We start from the raw sequence: 25,994 nt of genomic DNA, 5'->3' as shown, positions 1-25,994 counted from the left end.
CATCCTTCAGGGAACTGCAAGGTGTGTGATGTGGCTGGAGGATGTTAAGACAAGGAGAGACATCAGGCTGGAAGAGAAGCCAGGGAGAAGATCATAATAGACCATGGAGAACATCCTGTGGGAGTTTAACTCTCATCATGCAGGCAATAAGGAACCTTAACCAGGTTTTAAATCTAGCCTTAGGAAAATTCATTTTCAAAATGTGTTAGATAGCTACACTCACTAAATCACCCAAGGGTTCACTTGTAAAACCTTTTCACTCATTGCCATGGTTGATGTTCAGCAGGTATGCACCAGTATCTCTACCAGTTAAAATATGGAAGTATTTCTTTACCAGTTGGTAATTAACCTCTGTCCCTCATCTCCACCTCCACTACCTTGGCCGCTGTGCCAGCTCCAGGGAGCCTCCTGTAAGTACCATCAAGCCACCTCCCCAGTGCCTGCCAATATCAGCCTCATTTCCATCTGCACTCCTCTAACCCACCACCCCTGACACCAGACCAGCAGGGGATAAAAAAACCCTTAATAGTAGCACTGGCACCCCAGTGGGCAAACAATGCCCAACTGGTCTTCCAAGACTGTGGCCACCAGCCATTGCGTAGCACTGTCCAGAGACACTTCAGCATGGTCTCTTATGAGAAGTGAAAACTCCATAATATATATCACCAATTTTTTTTTTTTTTTTTTTTTTTTTTTTTTTTTTTTTTTGAGATGGAGAGTCACTCAGCCACCCAGGCTGGAGTGCAGTGGTGCAATCTCAGCTCACTGCAACCACTGTTTCCTGGGTTCAAGTGATTCTCCCATCTCAGCCTCCTGAGTAACTGGGATTACAGGCACTCGCCATCATGCCCCGCTAAGTTTTGTATTTTAGAAGAGACGGGGTTTCACCATGTCCACCAGGCTGGCCTTGAACTCCTGACCTCAGGTGATCTGCCCACCTTGGCCTCCCAAAGTGCTAGGGTTACAGGTATGAGCCATCGCACCTGGCCATATCGCCAATATTTTTAATGTAAGCTCTTTTAGTATCCCTTTACTTACCTTTTCTTGTCCTCAACTCAGTATTTCTCATCACTGTCCTTTTCTGTGCATCAAGAAATCATTTGCCTTCTCTTCTAATCCACCTTCTGTAGTAAAGTTGCCATTTATTCTCTCCCAGTCTAGTCCCTCCTTATTAGGGGTGGGGGATCTTCTCTAAAGGGGAAGCCCTTTGAAACACTGTCCCACCCTCCAGGCTACAGCTGTTTGGACCCGGTGGACATCCTGACCCATGACAGGGCAATTAGATTCTCTTTCCTGGGAATTTGGAATTAAGACTCAAAAGATTGATTCAGTTGATTTTGTAGGACCAAGATTGATTGTACTCAGGGGACTGAGGTGGATTTTTGGGAGGGCGGCCATGTGCAAAATGAATCCTTAAGTTAAGCAGCCAGAGAAAATCAAAGCATGTATTGTCCAGAGAGAAGCAGAGATGTGAATCCCTGGGTTGCATAGGGACACTTGCAAGAGAAATAAGTAGAGAAAGAATGGCTGCCTGATAGTGTGCAGTGACTGATAGTGTGCACTCCCTGTAATTGAGTTCCAAAAGGTTTTCTTTCCACCTTGTAATCTCCTCAACTGTACTTCTTTGAAAAAGTTTCTTGCAACTGATGATCCTTACTTAGAAGACATCTTGTCATTTGTGAGTCTTGTTTTATTCCTATCCATAAAATCAACTCATAACACAGAAAAATGTTTTCCTGGCATTATTAAATAGCAGTTAAACTAAAAATGAAGGTTCATGCCTTAAAATAATTCCCCGTAGCCTTAGAAAAATTCTCTAACCAGCCTATTAAGGAATTACCAGTCCAGAGAGAGCTCCTTTCACCTCCAGGAGGTAAGCTGGCCTGCTGCTCCCCTCCTCTGTGTTGATGGGAAAGGGAGTAGCAGGCAGCAAACCAGTGGACAATCCCAGAATCCTTCAAATTCCAGTTGAGGCCATACAGATGCCTACCTCCCTTAAGGGAAAGAAAGGAATGAACTGATAAAGGGGTAGAGATCAAAGGGCACCCTCTGTTACAACTCCCCCTGCTTTCCATACCACTCACTTCCTCAGCTGGCTCAACAGACCTGTGTCCAGCAGCAAGGCTGATGCTTATAAAATCATTTTTAAGAAGCAAAAACCTTTGGGAGTAAACAAATCCAATGGATAGACTGTTATTGGTCCCTAAACCAGCAGTTACTAAATACTGCACTCACTCTTCAAGTTATAGTTTACTTTATAAATACATAAAAATCTACATGTCATTCATTAGCTCTAATAGCATCTTTACAAATATAGAATAGCAACCAAAGCCTATGGTTTCTATTTCTTCTAGGTTAATCTCTTTAATGGTTATTTCCATTTCTGGGGCCCCAAACATTCAGCATCTTCTACATGGGAGAAGTTAGTCCCCTGCTGGCTGAATTCAAAGGCTGTGGGCATCCAAGATAATTTCATGGAGAAAAAGTAGTCTTTTCAACAAACGATGTTGGGACAACTAGATATCCACATGCAAGAGAATAAAGTTGGACCCCTACCTCACACCATATATAAAAATTAACTCAAAATAGATAATCTACCTAAATGTAAGAGCTAAAAGTATAAAACTCTTAGAAGAAAACATAGGAGTAAATCTTGATGACATTGGATTAGGTGATGGTTGCCTAGATATGACATCAAAAGCTTAAAAAAAGAAAAAATTAATAAATTGGACATCAACAAAATGAAAAACTTTTGTACTTCCAAGGGTACCACCAAGACAGTGAATAGGACAACTCACTGAATGGGAAAAAATCTGCAAATAATATATAAGGGACTTATACCCAGAATATGTAAAAACAAACAAAAAAAACTTTTAGAACTCAACAATAAAAAGACAAACTGATTAAAAATGGGTAATGGATTTGAATAGATATTTCCCCAAAGAAGATATACAAATGGCTAATAAGTTTATGAAAAGATGATCAATATCATTAGTCATGAAGGAAATGAAAATTAAAACCACAATGAGATATCATTTCACACCCAGCAGCATAGCTATAATAAAAAAAAGACAAGCAGTAATAAATCTTGACAATGATGTGAAGGAATTGGACCTCTCATACATTGCTGGTGGGACGGTAAAATGGTGTGGCTATTGTGGAAAACAATTTCACAGTGCTTCAAAAAGGTGTTCAGATCCACACCTTGAGGATAGGAGAAGCTGCAGGATAGTGTTGCCTAATTAGGGTTGCTGCCATGGGAACAGCTTTTCACCTATCACAGTGTAATCCGCATGTCTGATTGATGCGGTTGGTGGGACTGATATAATTCTTTATTCAGCACAATGTTTTCAAGCAGTGACCATTATGTGGTAAAAGAAAACACAGTCATGTTTCTTTTCTTTTTTTTTTTCTTTTTTTTTTTTTTTTTGACAGCGTCTCACCCTGTCGCCCAGGCTGGAGTGCAATGGTGTGATCACAGCACATTGCAGTCTTGACCTTCCAGGCTCAAGTGATTCCCCTGCCTCACCCTCCCAAGTAGCTGAGACCATAGGCACATGACATCATGCCTGACTAATTTTTAAATGTTTTGTAGCGATGTGGTCTCCCGATGTTGCCCAGGCTGGTCCTCAATTCCCAGGCTCAGATGATCCTCCCACCTCAGCCTCCCAAAGTGCTGGGATGACAGGATTGAGCCCAGTCTCATATTTCTGAATTAAAAATTAGATTCATGATGTGACAAGAACAAGTATATCCACAACAATAACTGAATGGAATATTTGTGACTGTCCTTGGAAATCTAGGACATATGTTACCAAAACCCATGAGGCATCAATGACCTGGATGAGAATTACAATGACCTTGGTCTTTCTCTGGCTATCTATACCAGAATTTTGGGCACATTAAGTTTCTTCCCACTCTGACACTTTTGCACATAACCTCTTCTCTGCCACTACATCTTCACCTGGCTTCCCCTTCACACCCTTCAGGTCTCTGCTTAAATGCCATCTCCCTAGAGAGCTGCTCGGAAATCTTGCCTAAGGTGGCTTCCATACCCCCATTCAACTCAGTTTCTCTGTGATTATTTTTCTTCTTAGCACTTATCACAACCTATAGTCACCTTATTTTCTTGCGCATTCACTGTTGGCTATCCCTATCAGAAAGTAAGCTTCAAGGTGGCAGAAACTTTGTCATATTCACTGCTACACCCCCTGCATCTGGCACGTTATAGATGTAAAATGAGTTTTTGATGAATTAACAAATACGAAAGAATAAATTACACCCAACTTAGAGAAAAAATAAATCTTAATAAAAATCACCAAATAGACTATAATTAATAAAAAGAGCAATAATGCAATCATTCATGAAGATCATTATAAGCTTCCATCAAAAGCTTTCACTTCACGCTCTTTCCAATACACAGAGTAAGTGGGATCCAAAGAGCAGAAGGATGGTCCCATTGAGTAACTATGATTAAACCTCTTTCCCTCTCAGAGTCATACCTGTAACATGAGAAGACCTATTTCTCAGTGTTGGGGGTGGGAGAATTCAATAGGATGACATATATATGAAGTGTCTGGTACAGAGCAAGCACTCAAGTTAATATGGATTTGATTCTTTGTGGTTACCTCCATGTTTCTCTTATTCAAACTGGTCAAGGGACTAAAGAATATAAAGTCACATCTCTAGGCCTTCATGTGAACCTGCTTACCTGACACTCCAGACCCAACCATGGCTGTTAGACAAGTCTCTTCAAATCCAACAAGTTCAATTGTATTTGCAGTGCTAGATTATTTGAGCTATGCCACAATTTTGACTAAAATAATTTTTTTAAATTAAAATCTCCAACAGATCATTGTTCTAAAGCTGTGGATATTTCTCTTTTTCAAATTTTTTCTTTTCTTTTTTTTTTTTCCCTTGAGCCGGGGCCTCACTCCTGTCGCCCAGGCTGGAGCGCAATGGCGCAAGCCCAGCTTACTGCAATCTCCACCTCCTGGGCCAAAGAGATTCTCCTGCCCTAGGTCCCTGAATAGCATGGACCACAGGCCCTGCTACCATGCCCAACCAGCCCTTGTATTTTCTGTAGCGATGGGGTTTTGCCATGCCACCCAGGCTGGTCCTGAACCCCCAAGCTCAATTGATCTGCCCACCTCGGTTTCCCAAATTGCTGGGATTAGCCCGGCCAAGCTGGGGATGTTTTTAAAGTAAACTTAAACATGGTTCCATTTCCAGGCAGAATTCAAATGATCTACTTCAGATATTCTTGAATAAATCAAACAGTTTATAGACCAACAGAGGATAAGCGGAGTTACAAAGAGTAACAACTTACTACCTTCTGATTAGGAAGAAGTCACAGTTACAGGGACCACAATGACAGAAAAATAAGAGGCCACAGAGCAGTGAAGCCAAAGCTTGGAGCTTTGGAATCAGACCAATCTAGGTTCCAATTCCCATTCTACAGTCTGCCAGACAGTGACAACAGGCAAGATCCTCAACCTCTCTGTGCCTCAGCTGCCTCCCCTGTAGACTGGGGTTAGCAACAGTGCCTATCTCACTGGATTGTGAGAGCATGGATCAGATCAATCCATACACACATTTAGTTCCGAGTTTGGCACTCATGAGATGTTAGCTCTGGTTATAAGATTCATTCTCTGCATCAAGGGTCTTATATATGCTTACAAATGAAAACAGAATGAAAGGATAGCCCTAAATGATACATATGAAGTGAGCAGCGTCGGTCACAAAACACATAAAGTTTTGGAAGTGCAAGGCGCCCCTTCATCGGAGGATGGTGCGAGGTCTCATGGGAGAGGTAAGACTGCAGAAGATGGGGCCTTGCAGGATGCAGATGCAAACAGGACCCTGGTGCTGTGCACTTACCATTGGCCAAACATTTTTGTATGTAATCCCCACAACAAACTACAAAGGAGATACCTTTAAAACTCCATTTTATAAGTGACAAATTGTTTCACTGACGAGATAGTTAAGACTCAAAGAGGTTCAGTAAAGTCGCCAGCTGGTGGCAGACCTAGGTTGAAACTCAAGTATGACTGAGAGCAAAGCCCAAGCTCCCACCGCTATGCCATTGGAGGGGTGGGGTTGGACAGACAGAGAAGGGCCAGCGGGGAAGATGAATCATTCCAGTGTGAGGCAGGGAAGAACAGAGTCATCATATGGCAAGTGGGAAGCAAACAATTTATGATTTTTTAAAAAAGGAAAATAAGGATAGGATGGTAGGTTAGGAGAGAGAACAGAAAGCTTAGGAATCTGGACTTCTGCCTGTGAGCAACGATGAATCATTGTTTTGTTTTGGGGTGTGTGTGTGTGTTTAGTGAAATACTACTTCTACCACAACTAAGAATATTTATTGAGCACCAACTAACGGCCAGGTCCTACACTAAACCCTTTGCATACATTTTTTTTCTAATAGTTACAACTCTGCAGTTTAGGTATTGTTACTCCCATTTCACAAATAAACAAGGCCCTAAGAAGTGAAGCCGCTCACCCAGATACCTCCAGTAAAAGGCAGAGCGGGATTTATACCCAAGTGTGCATGATAACAAAGTCAGTGCCCTTTCCCCTAAAGCAGCATTGTAGATAAACCTCCTTTGCAACTGGGAGCCAGAAAATGAGGGAGAAGAACCTGGAGACAGGGAACTAGTCAGAAGCAATACATATAGGGGTCCAGAGTGAGGAGATAAACGTCTCAACTGAAATCACTGTGAAAATGGAAGGGAAGTAACAGAGGATGAATGTGTTCATGGGCTTTTCTTTCATGTACTCCCATTCTGTGTCATGTTCTACTACCTAAAGTAGAAACCAAGTTAGTAATTATCCCAGTCTCTATTACTGTCCTTGTTATCAAGCCCTGATTTGCATCTTGTTGTTAGCCCAATAGCAAATATTACTTTAAGTATTCACTTGTTCTATCACAATGTTATCAGGTCCAAAATATGGCATCATCTTCTAATCTGTTACCTGAAATGAAAGGTAATCATTCAAGAGAATAAAACTAAGCCTCCACATTCAGTAAATTTTATTATGCCTCACATACCAACATCTTTAAAAATCTGACTTAAACATATAGCCTGTCAAAGCAGAAGGACACATATGCTGAGCCCTAATGAACTCTGCCAAAACCTGCATTATTATTAGGGTTCATTATGATCACGGAGATCACATGGTTTTATAAAATGGAGTGTGTTATCAATACTTGTTGGGCTGCTTTCTAGTTAATATTCTAGGCAAAGCAACACAAAAAATAAAGCAGTACAGATGTATGCACATGAATATATCTTTCAAACTAATGAAAAAGCTATGTACCAAGTGGACAATTACTTACGCTATCTCACTTGATTGAAACAAGAGTTAGAAACGAACAAGTTTTGATATTCATGTAATGATTCAATAAAAAACCAAAATATTTCTGCATTAGAACCTTAGCTATAGTCCTCTCCATTTAATAACAAACTTCAATATTTCAGGTGGAAGAACACATGGAAATGAGTTAAAATTCATAAGGACAAAAAAATTGTGCATTGTGGTTTGTGCAGTGCCTTCACCAGAAAAAGATATTTACATACATAAGATAAAGCAAAAGAACAGCATAAACATTCCAATTTTATAGCTCTTAATTCCATAATAATCTGTGGTTTGTGTTTTTTAATTCATTAAACTTAATTTTATTCTTATGTACAAAGACATATATGGATGTTAAAGAACTCTACTCTGCTCACCTGTACATACTCTGACCCAGCCAAATATTGTGGAGAATTATGAATACAGTCTTTTCTCTGAAATCAGCCTTACTACTATGTCACTAAGGTAGTTTAATAAATAGATCAGACGCTAACTGTCTCTTTTGCTTTTCATCAGTTAAGGCTCCCTACAAACCCAGTTATACACATCACTTCATTCACCTTTTCTTCAAATCTGAATGTTTCCTTAACCACCCAAGCTAGATTTCATCACATCCCACTAGCCCGGCTGCTTGTCATAACAACGGTTTACTGCAACTCCACCCTTTTCCCACCTTCAGTTTCAACAGTGCATTTGGTTTTTTTCCTTGTATCAGAGAAAAAATTAGGATTAAGAGTTCAAATCCACAAAGTAGTTCAGCGAACTGTCACATTAGTATTATTTAACCACAGGGAATTTTCTGTTTAATTGCCACTCTCTCCCTTCCCCCAAAGGACTACATCTTATTTTGATGCTGTAATGGAAAGCACTGCATTAAGACAGAGAGAGCAAAAACATAATGGGCTTAAATTTTTTAACATCTAACCTTTTCATGAGTCATTGTTAATCATTTGCACCTGTAACTTTCATAATCAGCCTAGCAATTAGAGAAGCAAAATCTGCAGAACAAAACTATGTAAGGATGCCCCAATCACAACCACTACCATGTTAGGGAGGGAAGAAAAAAAGCTATTTTTGTCATATGTGACGTGAAAAAAGTTTTGCATGTTAGTTCCACCAAATCTTAAGAACATTAGAGCTCTCATCTTCAAAAAAAAGTCAAGAATTTTTAAAATCTGTATTTTGAATATTAAGTGTTTGCTTTCTGTAACAATTTTTCAACTTTAGGTCTCAGAAAAAAAAAGGCTCTGCAATATAAGCACATCATTGGGAAGGGGAAAAAAAGCTAATCTTTGAAATCATTCTCTGCACTGAGAAATTAGAAGCATGGACATGACACCACTTCATTTATTTCATTGTGAAAGACAAACTTAGAGCAAAAGTGGCAATATTCTGAGAATGTAATGGTAGTTGTCCTACATCAATGAAACACACAAGTTTGGAAGGTACAAATATGGTCTCTGTCAGTTGTAGTCCATCCTCAGCAAGTCATTTTCCCTGTGGGCTGAGGCTCCCATATGATGAAAATCTTCCTTAACTGCTGAAGGCTGAAAAGGATTCCCTGTGAACAGCATTTGGCCCATACCTTGTTTGGTCACATAAAAGCTGACAACGGCTGGAGGAAAATGTGTCTGGTCCAAAGATGAGAGGATAGGGCCAAGAATCACAATGTAACCCCCTTCAATTTAATCGGGAAGGCCCCTAAAATGGCCATTCATCCAAAATGAGCTCTCCTGTCAGTCAGTCTTGGGCCATCCGCTAGCAGATGTTGGTCATTGTGTGGGCTGGCTGGTAGGATTTTGTGATCCAGCAGCTGCCAGCCTTTAATAACCTCAATGATGTTGTGGAAGCATCCATTTAGTTATAAATATGCTTTGGGCATTAAAACACTGCCAAGTGAAATATTAGAGAACAAACTCCCCGCCCACTGCAGAAATTTCCCAGGTCCATAGCATCTGAGATGAAGATTCCAAATTACCAGTAGTAAAATTTCTTTTAGATCTTTTTTAATCCTCTTGCTTACTGAGAAACCCACTGAGCAGCCTCCCAAAGAAGATGCCCACACTTCAGGCTATTGGTCCTACCGTGCACCTGGTTAGGGAAGGAAGAAGTGTTTGATAGTTACCCAGGCTCCTTCCACTTGTAGCAGGAAAGAACAGCAAGAACGCATTAGGAACACTCAACTCCCTAGAGATTCAAAAGCCGGGATTCCGGAGGGATACAGCGAAAAGACACCTCTCCTTCCTACCTGCACCCCCGACTCTGTTTCTGCCCTGGCCCTAGAATCAGCAGCCCTTCGGTAATTCCATGCGGCTCCAGACAGAATCCTCTATTCCACGGGGCTCCCGGATCCGACCCCGGGAAAGCCCAGGTGGTCATCCTCTTCCCACCCTCCCAGCCTCCACACGCAACCTCTCCCCGCCGCCCCTGGCCACCCCCTTACCTGATAATGTCGTCGTTGTGTCCCAGGAAGAATTTTTGGCTGTGCTCGCGGGTGTTGTAAACCACCCCTACCCCAGCCACAAAGTAGACCACCTCCTTGCCGGCCGTGTAGTACAGGTTGTTGCGGCACTGGTGACCCCGGTACCCGTACACCCACTCCAGCCGGAGCTGGCAGCGGGGCGCCGTCCGATCCGCCATGATAAGCCGACCCCGCGCGCCCCCCGCCCCCCCGCGCGCCAGAGCAGTCCTCGCCGAGGCTGGGGCTGCGGCCGACCTGCAGGGGCTCAGCGCGCGGCGCTGGGCGCTGATTTCCGAGGCGACGCACAGGCACAGCCCAGCGGGCCGGCCGCCACCATCATCCGCTGCAGCCGCCGCAGACAAGCCGCCGCCGCCGGTGTGCGGCCGCCAGACCCCGCCGGGCGCCGGGCTCCCTCTCCCCGGGCAAGGCGGCTCTGGGGGCGCCGGCACCCGCGCGCGCGCCTCACTGCACCTGCGGGCTCCGGCCCCCAGGAGAGGCTCTCGGGGGGGCCACCCCGCCTTTTACATCAGGGATCTGCATATCCCAACAGCGATCACCCAGTTCGCTCACTGAAGTTTGCGGTGCGCCGGGGCTTCGCGGCAGGCGGCGGGATTTATTCTGCGATAGCCTTGATTTGACAGGCAACCCGGGTGAGTTCTGCCATCGCTGTCCTTGGATCCGAAACTGACAGTCTATATCCAGGATGCGAGAGCGAGGAAGAAAGAAACAGATTTTTCGCATAAGTCACCCAATCCAAGAAAATTATCCCCAAACTAAACCAAGTTTGGTATTTTTAAAAATTTTCCCCTACTCCCGCTTTCTCCCTCCAGTTCCATCTCCTTAATGATATGAAATATGCGTAAATGCTGCTGCCTGGCTGATACGATTTGAAGGAACGCTTGCTGTTTCCCTAATAAGCGAGGGCGAATATGCAATGGTCATTTTTTAGATGCTCCAATTAGTTTTCATGTGTGTGTTTAATAATCACATCCTCCGTGAACCTTCTCTTCACCGAGAAAGCCATAAAGAACTTAGCAGCTCTCATTGATCACCAACTCCAATCCGCATCATGAAAGACTGTCTTACTCGGAAGAAACGAGGCACTAGTGCAATCGGAGGGAGTGCGCTACCTACAAACGCTCCTGTTCCAGGAGAAATTAAATAACAAGCGGCAAAAATCGTTTACCTCTCCCCCAGAAACGTCTGCGCTAAACACCGGGTCCTACGGAATCCCGGGTCCTGCCCTAAGCCCAGCGTGGAGCGGGGTCGCCCGCGGGACAGCAACCCCCAACAGACACACACGTCCCGGGGGTCGGCGCGCTGTGCGAGGGACGCCCGCCCTCAGGACTGCTCGGCCCGCGCGCACTGCCGCCCTGGCGGCGCCCTGCACTCCTCCCACTCCCGAGCCAGCCTCGTCCGCGGAGCATCCCCGCGCTCTCTGCCTCTAACCTCTGCTGCCAGCGGACGCCACCGGCGCGTCCTGGATCCCGCGCGGGCGAGCGAAATCCTCTGCCTGCCCTCCCCTCCCCGCCTCCCGCACCCGGGGATGGGCTTCGTCACTGGGGCGCCGCGGGAGACAGGTTCTTCCTTCAGTTGGGGCTCCGGGGGCGGGGCCACAACGCCGCGCTAGTGAACCTCCGCTGCCGGTTACTAGGCGAGATCGCGGCGCTTGGAAACAGCGACGCCCCGGAGGACTGGGGCCGCCCCCTCCCTCTCCCGGCCCCGGAGGCCTCGTTCCCCGACGCATCCTGGGAAGCGTAGTCCTCTCCGCGCCGGCTAGGGCAGACAGTGAGCGGAAGGGACCACAAATCCCAGGATTCCGCGCGCCCAGAGGGAGTCGCGGCGAGACCGGTACCCGCGTCAGCGGTGCCTGCGGCTCTTGGGGTGAGGAGATCGCGGTTCACCAAGGACGACCGCGTGCCCGCTCGGGCGTTCTCTTGTGACTGAGGCGGGAGCTGGCGTGCATGGGTCTCTGTGGAGAAAAGCGGTGGAGTTGGAACAGAGACGGTCTCTACAGCCCACCATTAGAATTTCTCCTGCATCGGTCCCAGAGGGTTGCTGTAACCGACATCCTCACCATGCTGTAACTGACTCAAGCTTAAGTTTGTTTCCTACATCAGTTTTCCTTTTCATTCACATGGATTTTAATTTGTTAGAGTGCAGTTCTGCCAAGTTTAAGAAAAATGCTGGGAATGTGAGCTCACTTGTGCCCTAAGAACCGGCGCCTTCCTATGACCTGCGTCCTAAATTAGAGGACTTAGGTATTTACAGATAACCAGAGTTTGGAAGCAGGAAGGTGCTCACACCATGAACAAGTAACCTTGGCCTTCAAACGCAGAAGCTGGTGGCATTTCTCCTAAAACTGCCCGAGGTGAACTATGAATCCACTGTGTTCTCAGGTAGCCTATTTCTAATTTAGGGCCATAGCTAGCCTTTGGAAAGAGATTTCAAAATCCCAGTGACTAAGAGGCTGCAAAAAGATGATGGATTGGACGTTTGGAACGTCCTTTCCTTCCCAGGCTTTCAGTGTAATCGCTTACTCCATTCATCTCCCTCAAATTTTAAGACAGCCCTCTGACCTAGTAAGAAAGCTCGAAAGAACTGGAAGCGCCAGAGTTTGGATGATTTGTTGCCGCCTGCAGTGATGAAGAGGATTTGAATTGCTCTCATCTTTGTTTTTAAGGAAACAGATCAACAAATAAGTGAGATGGCACTGTGCTAGGCAACAAGAACACTACCAAAAACAAAAACACGGTCTGAGAAAGGTTTGAGATACAAGCAAAAATATAGTTGATCAATGATGTCGTGCCATAAAACAGTGCCAAATGAATTAAAGACAGTAAGTTTTTATTGTTGTTCTTTTTGTTTTGTTTTGAGACAAAACAGGCTGTTGCCCGGGCTGGAATATCAAGATCTTGGCTCACTGCAACCTCCACCTCCCAAGTTCAAACGATTCTCCTGCCTCAGCCTCCCGTGTAGCTGGGATTACAGATACGCACCACCACGCCCAGCTAATTTTTGTGTTTTTAGTAGAGACAGGGTTTCGCCCTATTGGCCAGGCTGGTCTCCAACTGCTGATCTCAGGTGATCTGCCCGCCTTGGCTTCCCAAAGTGCTGGAATGAGCCACTGTGCCTGGCCAGTAAGTTCTATATAAGACTTCAGAAGAGGAAGAGTTTTTCCAGATAAAATACATCAGGAAAAGTTTCATGGAGGAACCAGGAAATATAGATAGAACTGAGATAAGTAAAGATAAATTGAAAGAGCATTCCACATTGGTTTAGGGAATAAACAAAAGTGTAGATGCAGAAAAGTGGATTTAGAGAACACTAAAGAGAATACCCAGTTCGGTTCAAGGGAGAATTCATATAAGATCAAGAGGACACATGAAAGGTTATATTGTAGTTGGAGCTGAGCATAGGGGTTTGCGCTGTATCCTTAAAATAATGGAGTCATTGATTTTTTTGAATAAAAATAAGGAAATAACAATGAAAGCAGTAATCAAAGCACGCGGTATTAGAAGTCTGGGGTAGTGCTTGAGGCTACGTTAGAGATAGGGGCAGTGGTCTAGAAAGGAAGAGACGCTTTCCAGAGAAAATGTACAAATGTATTGAAAAGGGGTCTCTTAAATGAAATGGATGGAACATGTTCATTTCCTAAATTATCTTTAGTATTGCTAGTGACCCCCATGCTGTACCAGCCTGTTAAATGAGTTGGAGGAATAAGTCTGAGTCTGCCACTTACAATTGTAACCTTAGGCAAATCACTAAATCCTCTGATCTTTACTCTCCTCATTTAATAAAGTATAGCAATACTTACCCCACAGGATAATTGTAAGAATGAAACAATACATATGTGAAAAGTTAATTTGTAAAGCATTAGATAAATGTTAATTATTACTATATGGCAGTAGATAGTAACCTGTACTTGAAAGTATCAAATAAGGCTGGTAATAATATCCTTTGGAAATAAGGAGTCTTAAAAAACATGAGCAAAACTCATAATATAATAACATTATGTTGTAATGAATAGCAGTTACTGTGTTCCAGGCACTATAAATGGTGCTTTACGTGTATTAAATAATTTAATCTTCATCCTAGTAATAATCCTATGAAGCAGTTACTGTTATTTCCTCGTTTTACAGATGAAGAAATGAAGGTAAGGAAAGTTTAAGTAACTTGCCCAGGAATGCACAAAATAGTGACAAAGCCTGAATTTGAACTCAGGCAGTCTGACTCCAGATGCTGCTCTTAAATGCTAAGAATGATGAAAAAAATTGTTTAGATGGTAGAGTAGGTTCACCTGTAAATGAAACCCAAAATAGCCATGATTTAAACTTGATAGAATTTTATTTCTGACAAAAACCTGGAGGTAGTACAGGCCTAGAATGATGGCTCTGCTTAAAGGAATCCTTGAGTACTCAGGCTACTGGCAGCATGCCAGCACTCTGCTCTGCTGTCCCTAGACCTCATGGTCCAAGATGTAGTACTAGCCATCAAACATACATTTCAAGTACATTTCAAAGAAGAGAAGGGTCATGGGGCACATCCTGGCTGCCTTTAAAAGGAAGATGCTCAAAAGCTACCCTAGGTCAGGCACAGTGCCTCACACCTGTAATCCCAACACTTTGGGAGGCCAAGGCAAGAGGACTGCTTGAGCCCAGGAGTACTAGACCAGTCTGGGGTTTGGTGACACCCCTTTTCTACAAAAACTACAAAAACAGCTGGGTGTAGTGGCACAGGCCTGTGGTCCCAGCTACTCAGGAGGCTGAGGTGGGAGGGATTGCTTAAGCCCAGGAGATTGAGGCTGCAGTGAGCTGTTATCACGGCAGTAGACTCTAGCCTGGGCAACAGAGTGAGATCTCAAAATAAAAAAAGAAAAAGTTACCCCAAGTCTTTTCTGTTTATATCCTGTTGGTCTGAACTTAGTTATATAGGCATACCTAGCTGCAAGGAGATTTAGGAACTAGTTTTTATTCTGGGCAACCATGTACCTAACTAAAAATAGAGGATTCTTAAACTATGGGAAAAAAAATAAATGGCACTTTACATCCCTTACCTCTTTTAATCCTTACAACAACCCTATAAGTAAATAACTTCATTTTAATGTGAGGAAACTGAGACCCAGAGAATAAGTAATTTAACCAAGATTATTCAATAAGTGGCAGAACCAGAATCAAATTTAGGTCTGTCCAACTACAGAACTAGTGTTATAAACCGCTACTCCCACACCTCCCAACCCAAGACATAGATCCATTTATTATAAAACGATGAGAAAGTAATAGCTGAGTAAAGCAAGGTCTCAGAATTCCTGAAGTTTCCTAGATAATAAGGGGGAAAAAGATTCAACAAACAGTACTAAGGACAGAAGATAAGTTGAAAAACTCATGAAAATTCTCACAAAAATGCTCCAATTTGGAAAAGTCAAATGTATGTATACATTTTTAAAGGTTGAGGTGAAGAAGGGGGATATGTTTAGAGAAGACCCTACATATGACTTTAGGTCTTCAGCAAAAAATAGTTTCACTAGGACCTGCCATCATCAGGGAGGTGGTTGAATGATGGCTGTACTATGCAGAGTCAAAGGAATAATCCAACATTCACAGGTGTGAGATATATCTGGCTGCATGGGATAGGTCCTGGAACTGGTCATTTCATAGTACCTTAAGCAAGAGCAAAACCTTGTCCCTTAGTGGAGGATGTACTTAGTCCCAACAGATTTCACCCATTTTCTTACTCTGCTCTTTTCCAATATTAGGCTACAGAAAAGTAGGGGGGCGGGGGAGAAAAAACAGGAGCCACCATATTTTAGCTCTGATAAGATCAATTCATTCCTAAAGTGGGAAGGATGTAAACAATAATTTCTATAAAATATATCAGAATAGGGAGATACGTGATCTAGAAATAGCTGCCCCTATCCAATATGAGCAAGATGAAAAGAAAGGGCATTGCAAACACAAACTAAAATCCTGAAAGAAAGGTACATAACATGCAAAAGATAGATGAAGAACCCCACCTGGAAGACAGTTTACATTCTCTGCTGGAGAAGAACTTAGTTACAGCATGAATTTAAGGTATCAGTGATGTGGTTTGGCTGTGACCCCACCCTAATCTCATCTTGAGTTGTAACTCCCACAATTCCCATGTGTTGTGGGAGAAACCCCGTGGGAGGTGGTTGAATGATGGAGGTGGGTCTTTCCTGCACTGTTCTGATAGTGAATGAGTCTCACGAGATCTGGTGGTTTTAAAAACAGGAGTTTCCTGCACAAGCTCTCTGTTTGCCTCCCGCCATCCATGTAAGAAGTGAAGAAGTGACTTGCTCCTCCTTGCTTCATCTCAAAAAAAAAAAGAAGAAAAAAGGAGGAAAAAAGTATATTTACTATTCATTAAGTGGAAGTGGATCATCATAAAAGTCTTCATCCTCAACGTCTTCACACTGAGTAGGCTGAGGAGGAGGAGGAAGAGAAGGAGTTGATCTTGCTAACTCAGAAGTGGCAGAGGCAGAATGAAACTCCTCATATAAAGTGGACCCACACAGTTCAAACTTGTGTTGTTCAAGGATCAACTATATACTGAAATAATGAGATGAAAGAATGTTCCCATAATGCTAAAAAAAAATCATCCCACAGATTACTTACCTTTAAATGAAGAGATCTGGGGGACACTATCTCAGCTTATCAAACTTAGTATCATTAGTGGCAGAACACCTTGCTCCTCCTGCCTCCTGATGTGATGAGTATAAAATGCTGCATAAAACATTTTTACCAAATAATATCTAACCCAAGTCTAATTAAGCCTTGAGAACTAACTTTCAGTTTATAGAAAAAGTGGCATAGATGAATGAGTTAATTGAAATCACAAGGAAACAATCAGGTAAAGCCAGAAGGTAGGACAGTATATAACACAACTGACCTAGCCTCATCAAAAGGTAAATGTAATAACAACAACTAAAAAACTAAAAAGCAAGGAATTATTCTTGCTTTAGTAAAAGAGACTAACGAGATGTAACAATGAAAAACAGTGTGTGAATCCTGATTGGATCCTGCTGGTTTGGTTTGGTTTGGTTTGGTTTTTTTCCCCACAGTTTAAATAGAATGTGGGGAAAAACAATATTAGGGAAATTTGAACGCAGAGTGCATACTAGAGGATATTAAGGAATTGCTGTTTTTATTTTTAGGAAAATCTTACAAAACACATCCTGAAGTATTTAGTAGTAAAATATTGTTTGCAGCTTATTTCTAGCTAATTCAGGAAGAAATGTGAATGGAAATAGAGAAATATATACATACACATGCAGACATACACATACATAAGAGACTAAGCAAATATGGAAAATATCAGCGATTGCTGAATCTAGATATTTTTCTACTTGTTTTAATTTTTGAAATAAAAAATTGGAAAAATTTATTTCAGGGATCTAGATAGAAAAAAAAATCGAGGATGTGTGTGGAAATCAGGCTGGTCTCAGTTTTCTACACTGCAACTTGCAATGCTGCCAGAAAAAATGGAGCAATGTCTGTAAGTTCTGAGAGGAACAAAGTGTAACATCAGAATTATAACTAGCTGAATTATGTATAAAGGCAACAGGCAGATATTCTGAAATATTAAAGAAATTATATAGCACTGTGACAGTTATGATGGTTAATGGCAAATGACTAAAGATCTCAAACCATTAAAGAAGGTAGAAGTTTCTCACATAAAAAGTGTGGAGATAAGCAGTTAAGGCCTTGTACAGCAGCTTCAAGAAATTGTCAGATCCTCAGAATCCTCCCTCCTGTCTTGCTACATCCAGCACAGGTCTTTCACCTCATGATCTAAGACGATAGACCAAACTTTAGTGGTTATATTTGCATACCTGCTAACAGGAAGGAGAATGAAGATGAGCATATCCTCTCTCTTTAGAATATTTTCTGTAAGTTTCATACAATATTTTTGCTTATATCCCATTGGCCAGAATTTAGTAACCAAGCACATCTAGCTGCAAGGGAGGCTAGGATTGTACTGTATATTCTTGGGTGCAGGGGAAAGTATGTACATTTAAAATTATAGGTCTTTTTTAATTTTTTGTTTGTTTTTTGAGACGGGGTCTCACTCTGTCATTGAGGCTGCAGTGCAGTGATGCAATCACAGTTCACTGCAGCCTCGACCTCCCAAACTCAAGGGTTTCTCCCACCTCAGCCTCCCAAGTAGCTGGAACTACAGGTACATGCCACCATGCCAGGATTTTTTTTTTTTTTCTTTAAGAGACAGTATCTCATTATGTTGCCCAGGCTGGTCTCAAATTCCTGAGCTGAAGTCATCCTCCCACCTTGGCCTCCCAAAGTGCTGGGATTACAGGTGTGAGCCACTGTGCCTGCCTACAATTATGAATATTTTACTAAGAAGAAAAGGAGAAAGAAATGTTGGTATTCACTAGAAGTTTCTGCTACCACTCCCATGGGATCTTTTTGAAATAAAAACTACCTGACAATGATATATAGCCACCCAAGAAGTGAGCAAAAGAATCAGAGATGGTGAAGCCATGGTAAAAAGATGGAAAGTGAGCATTGAATCAATTTAGTAGGGAAACAACTCTCTCCATTCTTCAGTTTTCCTTTTTTGTTGTTGTTGTTGTTAAACCAAGTAAAATTAGTTGAGACGGGACTTTTTATTTTTTAAAATAGTATAGTATGGTCATATTCTCATGACATTATTTCCATTCATTCAACCATCTATCAATCCATGCATCTAATTGTATCTATACATCAAGATATTGTAATACAGTTAACAAAAGCTATACTGGTTTTGTTTAGAACAATGTGATTTAGAAAGATTTGCTGCTTTCTTCTTTGTATCATTTTGATGGTTCAAAAATGTTTGAAATTAGCATGTACTATTTTTATTAAAACAATAAATCATTGTTCTTAAAAATAGCTATGAATAATAAATTTTATTTTTATTGAAATGATATTTGGAGTCATTAGGACACATCCTTTGATTGATAAATCCACACCCTGATAACCGGCAAGATCAAGAACCTCTCAGATCAGTCTGGTGTGGTGGCTCACACCCGTAATCCCAGCACTTTGGGAGGCTGAGGTGGGCAGATCACTTGAGGTCAGGAGTTCAAGACAAGCCTGGCCAACATGGTGAAATCCCATCTCTACTGAAATTACAAAAGTTAGCCAGGTGTGGTGGCATGCAGCTGTAATCCCAGCTACTCAGGAGGCTGAGACAGGGGAATTGCTTGAACCTGGGAGGTGGAGGCTGCAGTGAGCTGAGACTGTGCCACTGTGCTCCAGCCTTGGTGACAGAGTGAGACTCTGTCTCAAAAAAATAAAAATAAATTAAAAGCCTGTCAGATTGATGGACATTGTTAGGACATATGAGTGTAGCTCTTTAACCACAGTTTCCTCTGTATGAAACTAACCAATTATTTGGAACTAAAACTTGTAACCTTGACCTCATTGGTATCATACTTTAGATACCATTAAACTAATAAAAATTGACAGTAGTGAATAACCAGTTATCAACAAATGGGGTTAGAGTCCACGTTTTTAAGTAAAAGACTTAAAAATAAAAATAGCACAAGAAGATGCTAAACATAATTACCCAACACAGAAATTCAAACCAAAACCACAAGATAACACTTCACACCCACTAGAATAACTATAATCAAAAAGACAGTAATAAGTGTTGGAGAGGAAGTAGAGAAATTTGAACCCTCATACACTGCTTATGAGAATAAATTACATCTCAGTAAGATGCAGCTGCTTTGGAAAGCAATCTGGCAGTTCCTCAAAAAGTTAAATATAGAGTTACCATATGACCCAACAGTTCCACTTCTAGGTATATACCCAGGACAGAGAATAACATACGTCCACACAAAAACTTGTTCATGAACGTTCATAGCAGCATTACTTATAATAGCCAAAAAGTGGAGATAATCCAAATATCCATCAATTTGTGAATGGATACATAAAATGTGTATATCCACATAATGGAAAATTATTTTCCAATGAAAAGAAGTGAACTAATACAAGCTACAACATAGACCTTAAAAATATTATTCTGGGTGTGGTCAACATGGTGGAAACCCATCTCTATTAAATATACAAAAATTAGCCAGACATGGTGGTAAGTGCTTGTACTCCCAGCTACTCAGGAAGTTGAGACAGGAGACTCACTTGAACCCAGGAGGTGGGGGTTACAGTAAGCCGAGATCGTGCCATTGCATTCCAGCCTGGGCAACAGAGCAAGACTCCATCTCAAAAAAAAAAAAAAAAAAAAAAAATTATTCTGGGTGAAAGAAGCCAGTCACAAAAGACACATATTGTGTGATTCCATTTACAGACAGAGTGTCCAGAATAGATAAATATAAATAGACAGAAAGTAGATTCGTGGTTGCCTATAGCTGGAGGTGGGTAGGCGGGGAAATGGGAATGACTGCTAATGGGTATGGGGTTTTGGAGGGCAGGCATGATAAAAATGTTCTAAAATTAGATTGTAATGATGGTTGCACAATTCTGAATATACTGAAGAGCACCACTTTAAGGAGGTAAAATGTATGCTATCTAAATTATATCTCAACAAAGCTATTAAAAATAAAAATGAAAACAAAGTTGGACTCGTTTTACTTGGTTGTGAAATGTGGATTTCCTGCATATTATATGTGCCAATCATTTGTCTGTTCAATTCCTTAAATGGCAGTTATTTTTAGAGCAGAAAAGATTTCTTATTCATAAAGGAAAGGATTGATTTTTAAATTAAAATTCAGCATTTTTGTCTATCATCCAGAACTTATTCTATGTTTAGCATGTTTACAGAAATAATTAACATCTTAGATAAACTATATAAGTCACATTAGAAGATATAAAATGCTAGGGCTAAAGGGAAAGGGGAATTATCAGTCATTTGTGGAGGAAAAAAAAAACTTCTAAAGTTTCCCATCGCCCTCCCATCTTTTTTCAAACTTTTTCAATAAAGGATAAAGAATTTCTGTCTATTCAGCTGTGGAAGGTAGTACAGTCTAAGAGAATATCAAATCAATGAAAAGTTTTCATGATTTCTTCTTCTGAAGATGGGGTTCCTCTTTATTCTCTGTACAATAAAGATAACATGAAAGAACCAGGTCAGACAAGTGAGAAGAAGCCTCTTTAATCCCTGTGTGAAAAGGACCTATTCTACAAAGCATGCCTAGATACCCAGAGAGAGTCTGGTCTTTCAAATGCAACTAGCTAGAACTCTACATAAAGTCTAGTTTGCCTGAAGACCAACTTGCAATGTACAGACATTTGAAACTTCACATCACTTAATATTTCTTAATCCAGACATTAGTGCTGGTAACAATTCTTTTTTTTTTTTTTCTCCTGCTGATAATATGTCAGTCATAGTGTACCTTTTTAATAAAGCCCCTATTGAAACACTAGCCTCAAAGAAAGAATGTGAAAAGTTAGTCATATAGCTAATAATGCATGCTATACTTTCAACACATTTCAAATGTTTTGGGTATCTTATAATAGGGGTAACATCTAGTTGTTAGATCTGGACCACTGGATCTGGCGTCATTACACATTCTTCCCAAGTGGGCCTTATACGCTAATTTATTTGCTTTCTCTAAAATCCATACCAAGAAATACCCTATTTGCTTTGTTACATTTTTGGACAATTTATGATAATATCTTCTAGAGATATTAAATTTCCTATTATACTAAGTTGCACTGTATTTCCCCCAGTTTTAAATCTTTTCTTAGATATTAAGTTTTATCAGTGTTTGCTAGTAAGAGCAATGAGAGTTTCCTATAGAAGGTATTAATTTGTGTTTGAAAAATCTTAAAGATGTGCAATAATCTCACTGCTAGGTAGGTTCCTAAATTAATCATTTAATAATTATTATTACTAGGTGGGATGCAGTGACTCACACCTGTAATCCCAGCACTTTGGGAGGCCGAGGCAGGTGGATTGCCTGAGGCCAGGAGTTCAAGACCAGCCTGGGCAACATGGCAAACCTCATCTCTATTAAAAATACAAAAATTAGCCAGGCATGGTGGTGTGCACCTGTAGCACTAGCTATTTAGGAGGCTGAGGCATGAGAATTGCTTGATCCCAGAAGGCAGAGGATGCAATAAGCCGAGATCACACCACTGCACTCCAGCCTGGGCAACAGAGTGAGAGTCTATCTTTTAAAAATTTATTATTACTAATAACTATTATTAATAGTTGTGTGTTCCCTTCAGGTATACATTCTAGAATATTGCTGAAGTTTACACTAAAGAGGAAACTGTAATAAACTCCACCTAAGAATAAGGATTCTAGAGCTGGAAGGTAATTTAGAGATACTTTAATTCTACTAAAGGAGGCTCAGGTGATTGCCGAGAATAAGGAGTCCATAATAACTTTATTGAGTGTTTATGTATTCAGAGCAGTAATACTTGAGTATTGGTGTGGGGAGGGATTAATATACTACACTGATATCATCCTGGAATAGTCCAGTGGGGCAATCCTTTCAGTTCAGAAGGCAAGACTCTGGAGCCAGACTATCAAAATTGTCATCCTTACTTTGCCACTTAGTGGCCTTTTGGCCTTGGACAAGTTACCTAAATCTCTCTCAGCTTCAGTTTCCTCATCTGTAAGATAGGCATAACATTACCTATTTCATAGGATTGTTGTAAGGATTGAATGCGTAAAATACATATAAAGCAGCCTGGGGCCCATCTAGACTTCCCTTTTCCTTATGGAGCAAAGATTCTACCAGGCCAAAGAAGCACGCCCACCCAGAACCCATATCCACCCCCACTTTTAAGACCATGTTCCAGATATCTGAGACTGTGGAATTCCCTACCCCAATGGTTCTAAGCCCGTTTACTAAGAAGGGCTATCTTCTGGACTTCTCTGCTGGAGTGTGTTCTTCTAGGTTGGAGGGTGACCTGAAAGGAAAGTGATTTGTGGGGTAGGAGAACATGTACCTGGGGCATACACGTATGGACTGAGTGCCCACAAACCTGTGTGTAAGGCCCCTCAAGAATATTGTAATTTTTTCAGTGTAAGGCCTTTTTTTTTTTTTTTTTTTTTTTTTTTGACACAGAGTCACGCTGTCACCCAGGCTGGAGTGCAGTGGCGCGATCTCGGCTCACTGCAACCTCTGCCTCCCAGGTTCAAGTGATTGTCCTGCCTCAGCCTCCCAAGTTGCTGGGATTACAGGTGACCACCACCACGCCCAGCTAATTTTTGTATTTTTAGTAGAGACAGGGTTTCACCATGTTGGTCAGCTTGGTCTCATACTCCTGACCTCAGGTGATCCACCCACCTTGGCCTCCCAAAGTGCTGGGATTACAGGCATAAGCCACCATGCCCGGCCTGTAAGGACATTTTTAAAAGTTTATTTGATATCTAACTTTGAAGTACATAGACATATGGAATGTGGGCCTTTTTTAATACTCTTGCCCTGGCCCCACAAGCATGAGGGGTAAGTGTGGTGCCTGTCAAAGCAGTCAATACCTTTTAGCTATTATTATTATTACCTTAGAAAGAGACTATGCTCACTAAAGGTAGCAGAAAAAAAAATTTCCTCACCTCACTGACCAAAGAGAACACAGCCTGCCCAGAGAAGGTACTCAGTTTAGAGATTTCTAAAGGCCCAAGCAAAGAGGCCAGACCACTTTTCAGGTTAGTCAGTGTGACAAGGAGGTCAGCAAAACCCTGCGCAAATATCGGTTGACATTGGAATTAAGATTCCATACTAAATGGGAACTTGGCATTTCCACATGAGAAGAGTAAGAACTCCCCCAGAAAGTGTCTGTAATGAAGAAAACCCACTCCTAGCATGGAGCCGCACAGGCCATTGGACAAGAGGGCAATCTGCAGATACAGGAGAAGAGGGGGCCAGTCCTGAGTAGGGCAGAGCATACACTTTTCTCATGGCCCCAGGGACAAGGTGTTAGTGCCAGTTCTTCAGTAAAAACAAGCTGGACGTGGAGACAGCAGAACCCTACTGCTATCACTACCCTACTCTGATTACACCAGAGATCGTGGGTTCCATCATCTTGAACAGATCCCTTTGTTATCTTTATAAAGTCCTGAGTTTTAAAACCTGCTCTGAAGAGTGTAGAATTTGAGTCATTCCTTATACCTGACACCTGAATAAACTGAAACTGGGTCAGAAATATAAATGTTAAAATAAAACCATCAAGTACTAAAAGAAAACATGAGTAAATTCACCCACAACCTGGAGATGAGAAAACCATTCCTGACCATGACTCAAAATCCAGAAGCAACATGGGCAAAAATGGATACCTTCTATTACCAAAAAAATCAAGAATATTTTGCATGGCAGAGTATCCTAAGCAAGCGAAAAGAAAAACAATTAACTGGGAAAAAATATTTGTAATTAATACCACAGAGAAAGGAAATATATTAGAGATTCTTTTGATTAAAAATAAAATCAGTAACTCTATCAAAAAGTATGAACAGGTAGTTCACATAAGAAGAAATTAAAGTGGTCCTTAATCATATGAAAAAAATTCTCAAAATCAGATAAAAGTAAATTGAAACTACATTGATTTTAAAACGTGGAAAATTGTACATTTCTGAAGGTATACTTAAGGACAAAATGAACAAAAGGGAGGCATCCCTAAAGATTGACTGTAAAGTTAAAAAGAAAAACTTAAGCTTTTTGTAGTCATCATATTGGAGTGTGTTAAATAATACCCCAGGGATACAATCAGCAAAACTGATACTTGGGGAATTCTAAAAGACAATCTGTTTTTTAATCAAATAAATTATAAGAATTAAAAATGAGGGACAGCAGGGGAAACTCTTATTAAAACATATTTAAAGGACATACCAACTTATCTTCTGGAGCATATTTGGATCCAGGGTTGAACAAACTGTATAAAAAAAAAAAGAATTATGAGATAATCACAGAACTGTTAATACTCAATGTTTGATGATTTTAAGGTATTATTACATTTTAGAGATTATAATGGTATTGTGGTTATGCTTTCAAACAAGAGCTCTTATCTTTTAGAGATTCATGCTGAATTATTCACCATGAAAAGATCTGAAGTGTGAATTTGCTTAATTTGTTTAGAAATAATCTGAAGAGGGTAGGGAGAGGTGGGTGGGATTTTAGGTAAAGCTAAATCGACCCTGAGCTGATCATTACTCTAGCTGAATAATGAGCACATGCAAGTTTGCTCTACTATTCTCTCTACTTTCTATATGTTTTACATGCCCCATATATCTCTTTTTTCCAGTTTTTAAAATTAATATTTTTAAACTGTTCCAAATATTGTTAGAGCCAGGATTCTGGACAGGGTGCGTCCTCTCTATTTCAGCCAAAATACTAAGGGTATAATCGGAAGAGCAGCATCTGCTACAGAATCTTCTCTTGGGCCTATTTCCATCTGAAGGTGTTTACTCATTATCCTTGCAAAGTGCTTTCATTATAGTTTCATTATTATAAATTATAGTTTCATTGTTAAATTATAGTTTCGTTAAAATGAATCAAGTAAATTTTGGTTTATCATTTTCTCCAACGAGAATAGGGAGAAAGTGTAGGGTGGTGGTTAAGGATTTGGGCTCTGGAGTCAGACATCTCCATTCAAGTCCAATTCTACCATCTGGATATGTGACCCTGGGCAAGTTATTTATCGCTTAATATCTCAGTTTATTTATTTTTAAAATAGACATAGATAATAAAAAACATTACATAAATACGTTGTGAGAATGCGATGAATGGGAGAATGTATGTAAAGTGCTTATAATGCGTAGCACATAGTGTTATGGGATCCTTGGAGTGTCACTTGGCCAGCCAGCAACCTCTGTGGCCAGTGGTGCCTTTGCTGGGTTTTGCTCTGGCCCACTGGGTTCATTCCGCCCACTCTGCCTGGAAGATTGCGCTTGGCTCGCACTACTGGCCTGGATCCCACACCTGCCAAGGGCAAGTCAGGCGTGGAGCAGCAACGGGTGTGGGCCAGAGGTGGGGTCCCGCCACTGTGCACAGTCAGGCACTCCAGCTGCAACAGGGTGGGCAGCTCCAGGTGCTGGCTCCAGTGCTGGCTCCCCGCAAGGCTGCTGCTGGACCAGGCATACCATAAGCAACTTCCACAGCTGACATCAGGGAACATGGTGATACTCAGAAGCTTGGAGACGCCAGAAACCGCAGAGCCCTAAAGAGGGTGTCACAGACCTGGCTCGG

At 41.5% G+C, this 25,994-nt stretch overlaps 1 protein-coding gene across 4 annotated transcripts in view; it reads right to left on the bottom strand.

Moving 5' to 3' along the window:
* Nucleotides 1-11,646, bottom strand: part of EML6 (EMAP like 6) — a 254,910-nt gene extending 243,264 nt beyond the window's left edge. For 2 of the 4 annotated variants that reach the window (XM_017947530.3, XM_031655162.1), the window contains exons 1-2: nt 11,270-11,645; nt 9,803-10,512 (exon numbers count right to left, since the gene is read on the bottom strand). In XM_017947530.3, coding sequence (XP_017803019.3) covers nt 9,803-9,999 — 197 coding nt within the window. In that variant the 5' untranslated portion in view covers nt 10,000-10,512; nt 11,270-11,645. Of the gene's footprint in view, nt 1-9,802; nt 10,513-11,269 lie in introns of all 4 variants that reach the window. The other 2 variants (XM_003908660.5, XM_017947534.3) reach the window with 2 other exon arrangements.
* Between the last annotated feature and the right edge of the window lie 14,348 nt (nt 11,647-25,994).

The sequence above is a fragment of the Papio anubis genome, chromosome 14 (assembly GCF_008728515.1).
Source record: "Papio anubis isolate 15944 chromosome 14, Panubis1.0, whole genome shotgun sequence".
Taxonomy (NCBI): domain Eukaryota; kingdom Metazoa; phylum Chordata; class Mammalia; order Primates; family Cercopithecidae; genus Papio; species Papio anubis.
This window is presented reverse-complemented; position numbering and strand designations above follow the sequence as displayed.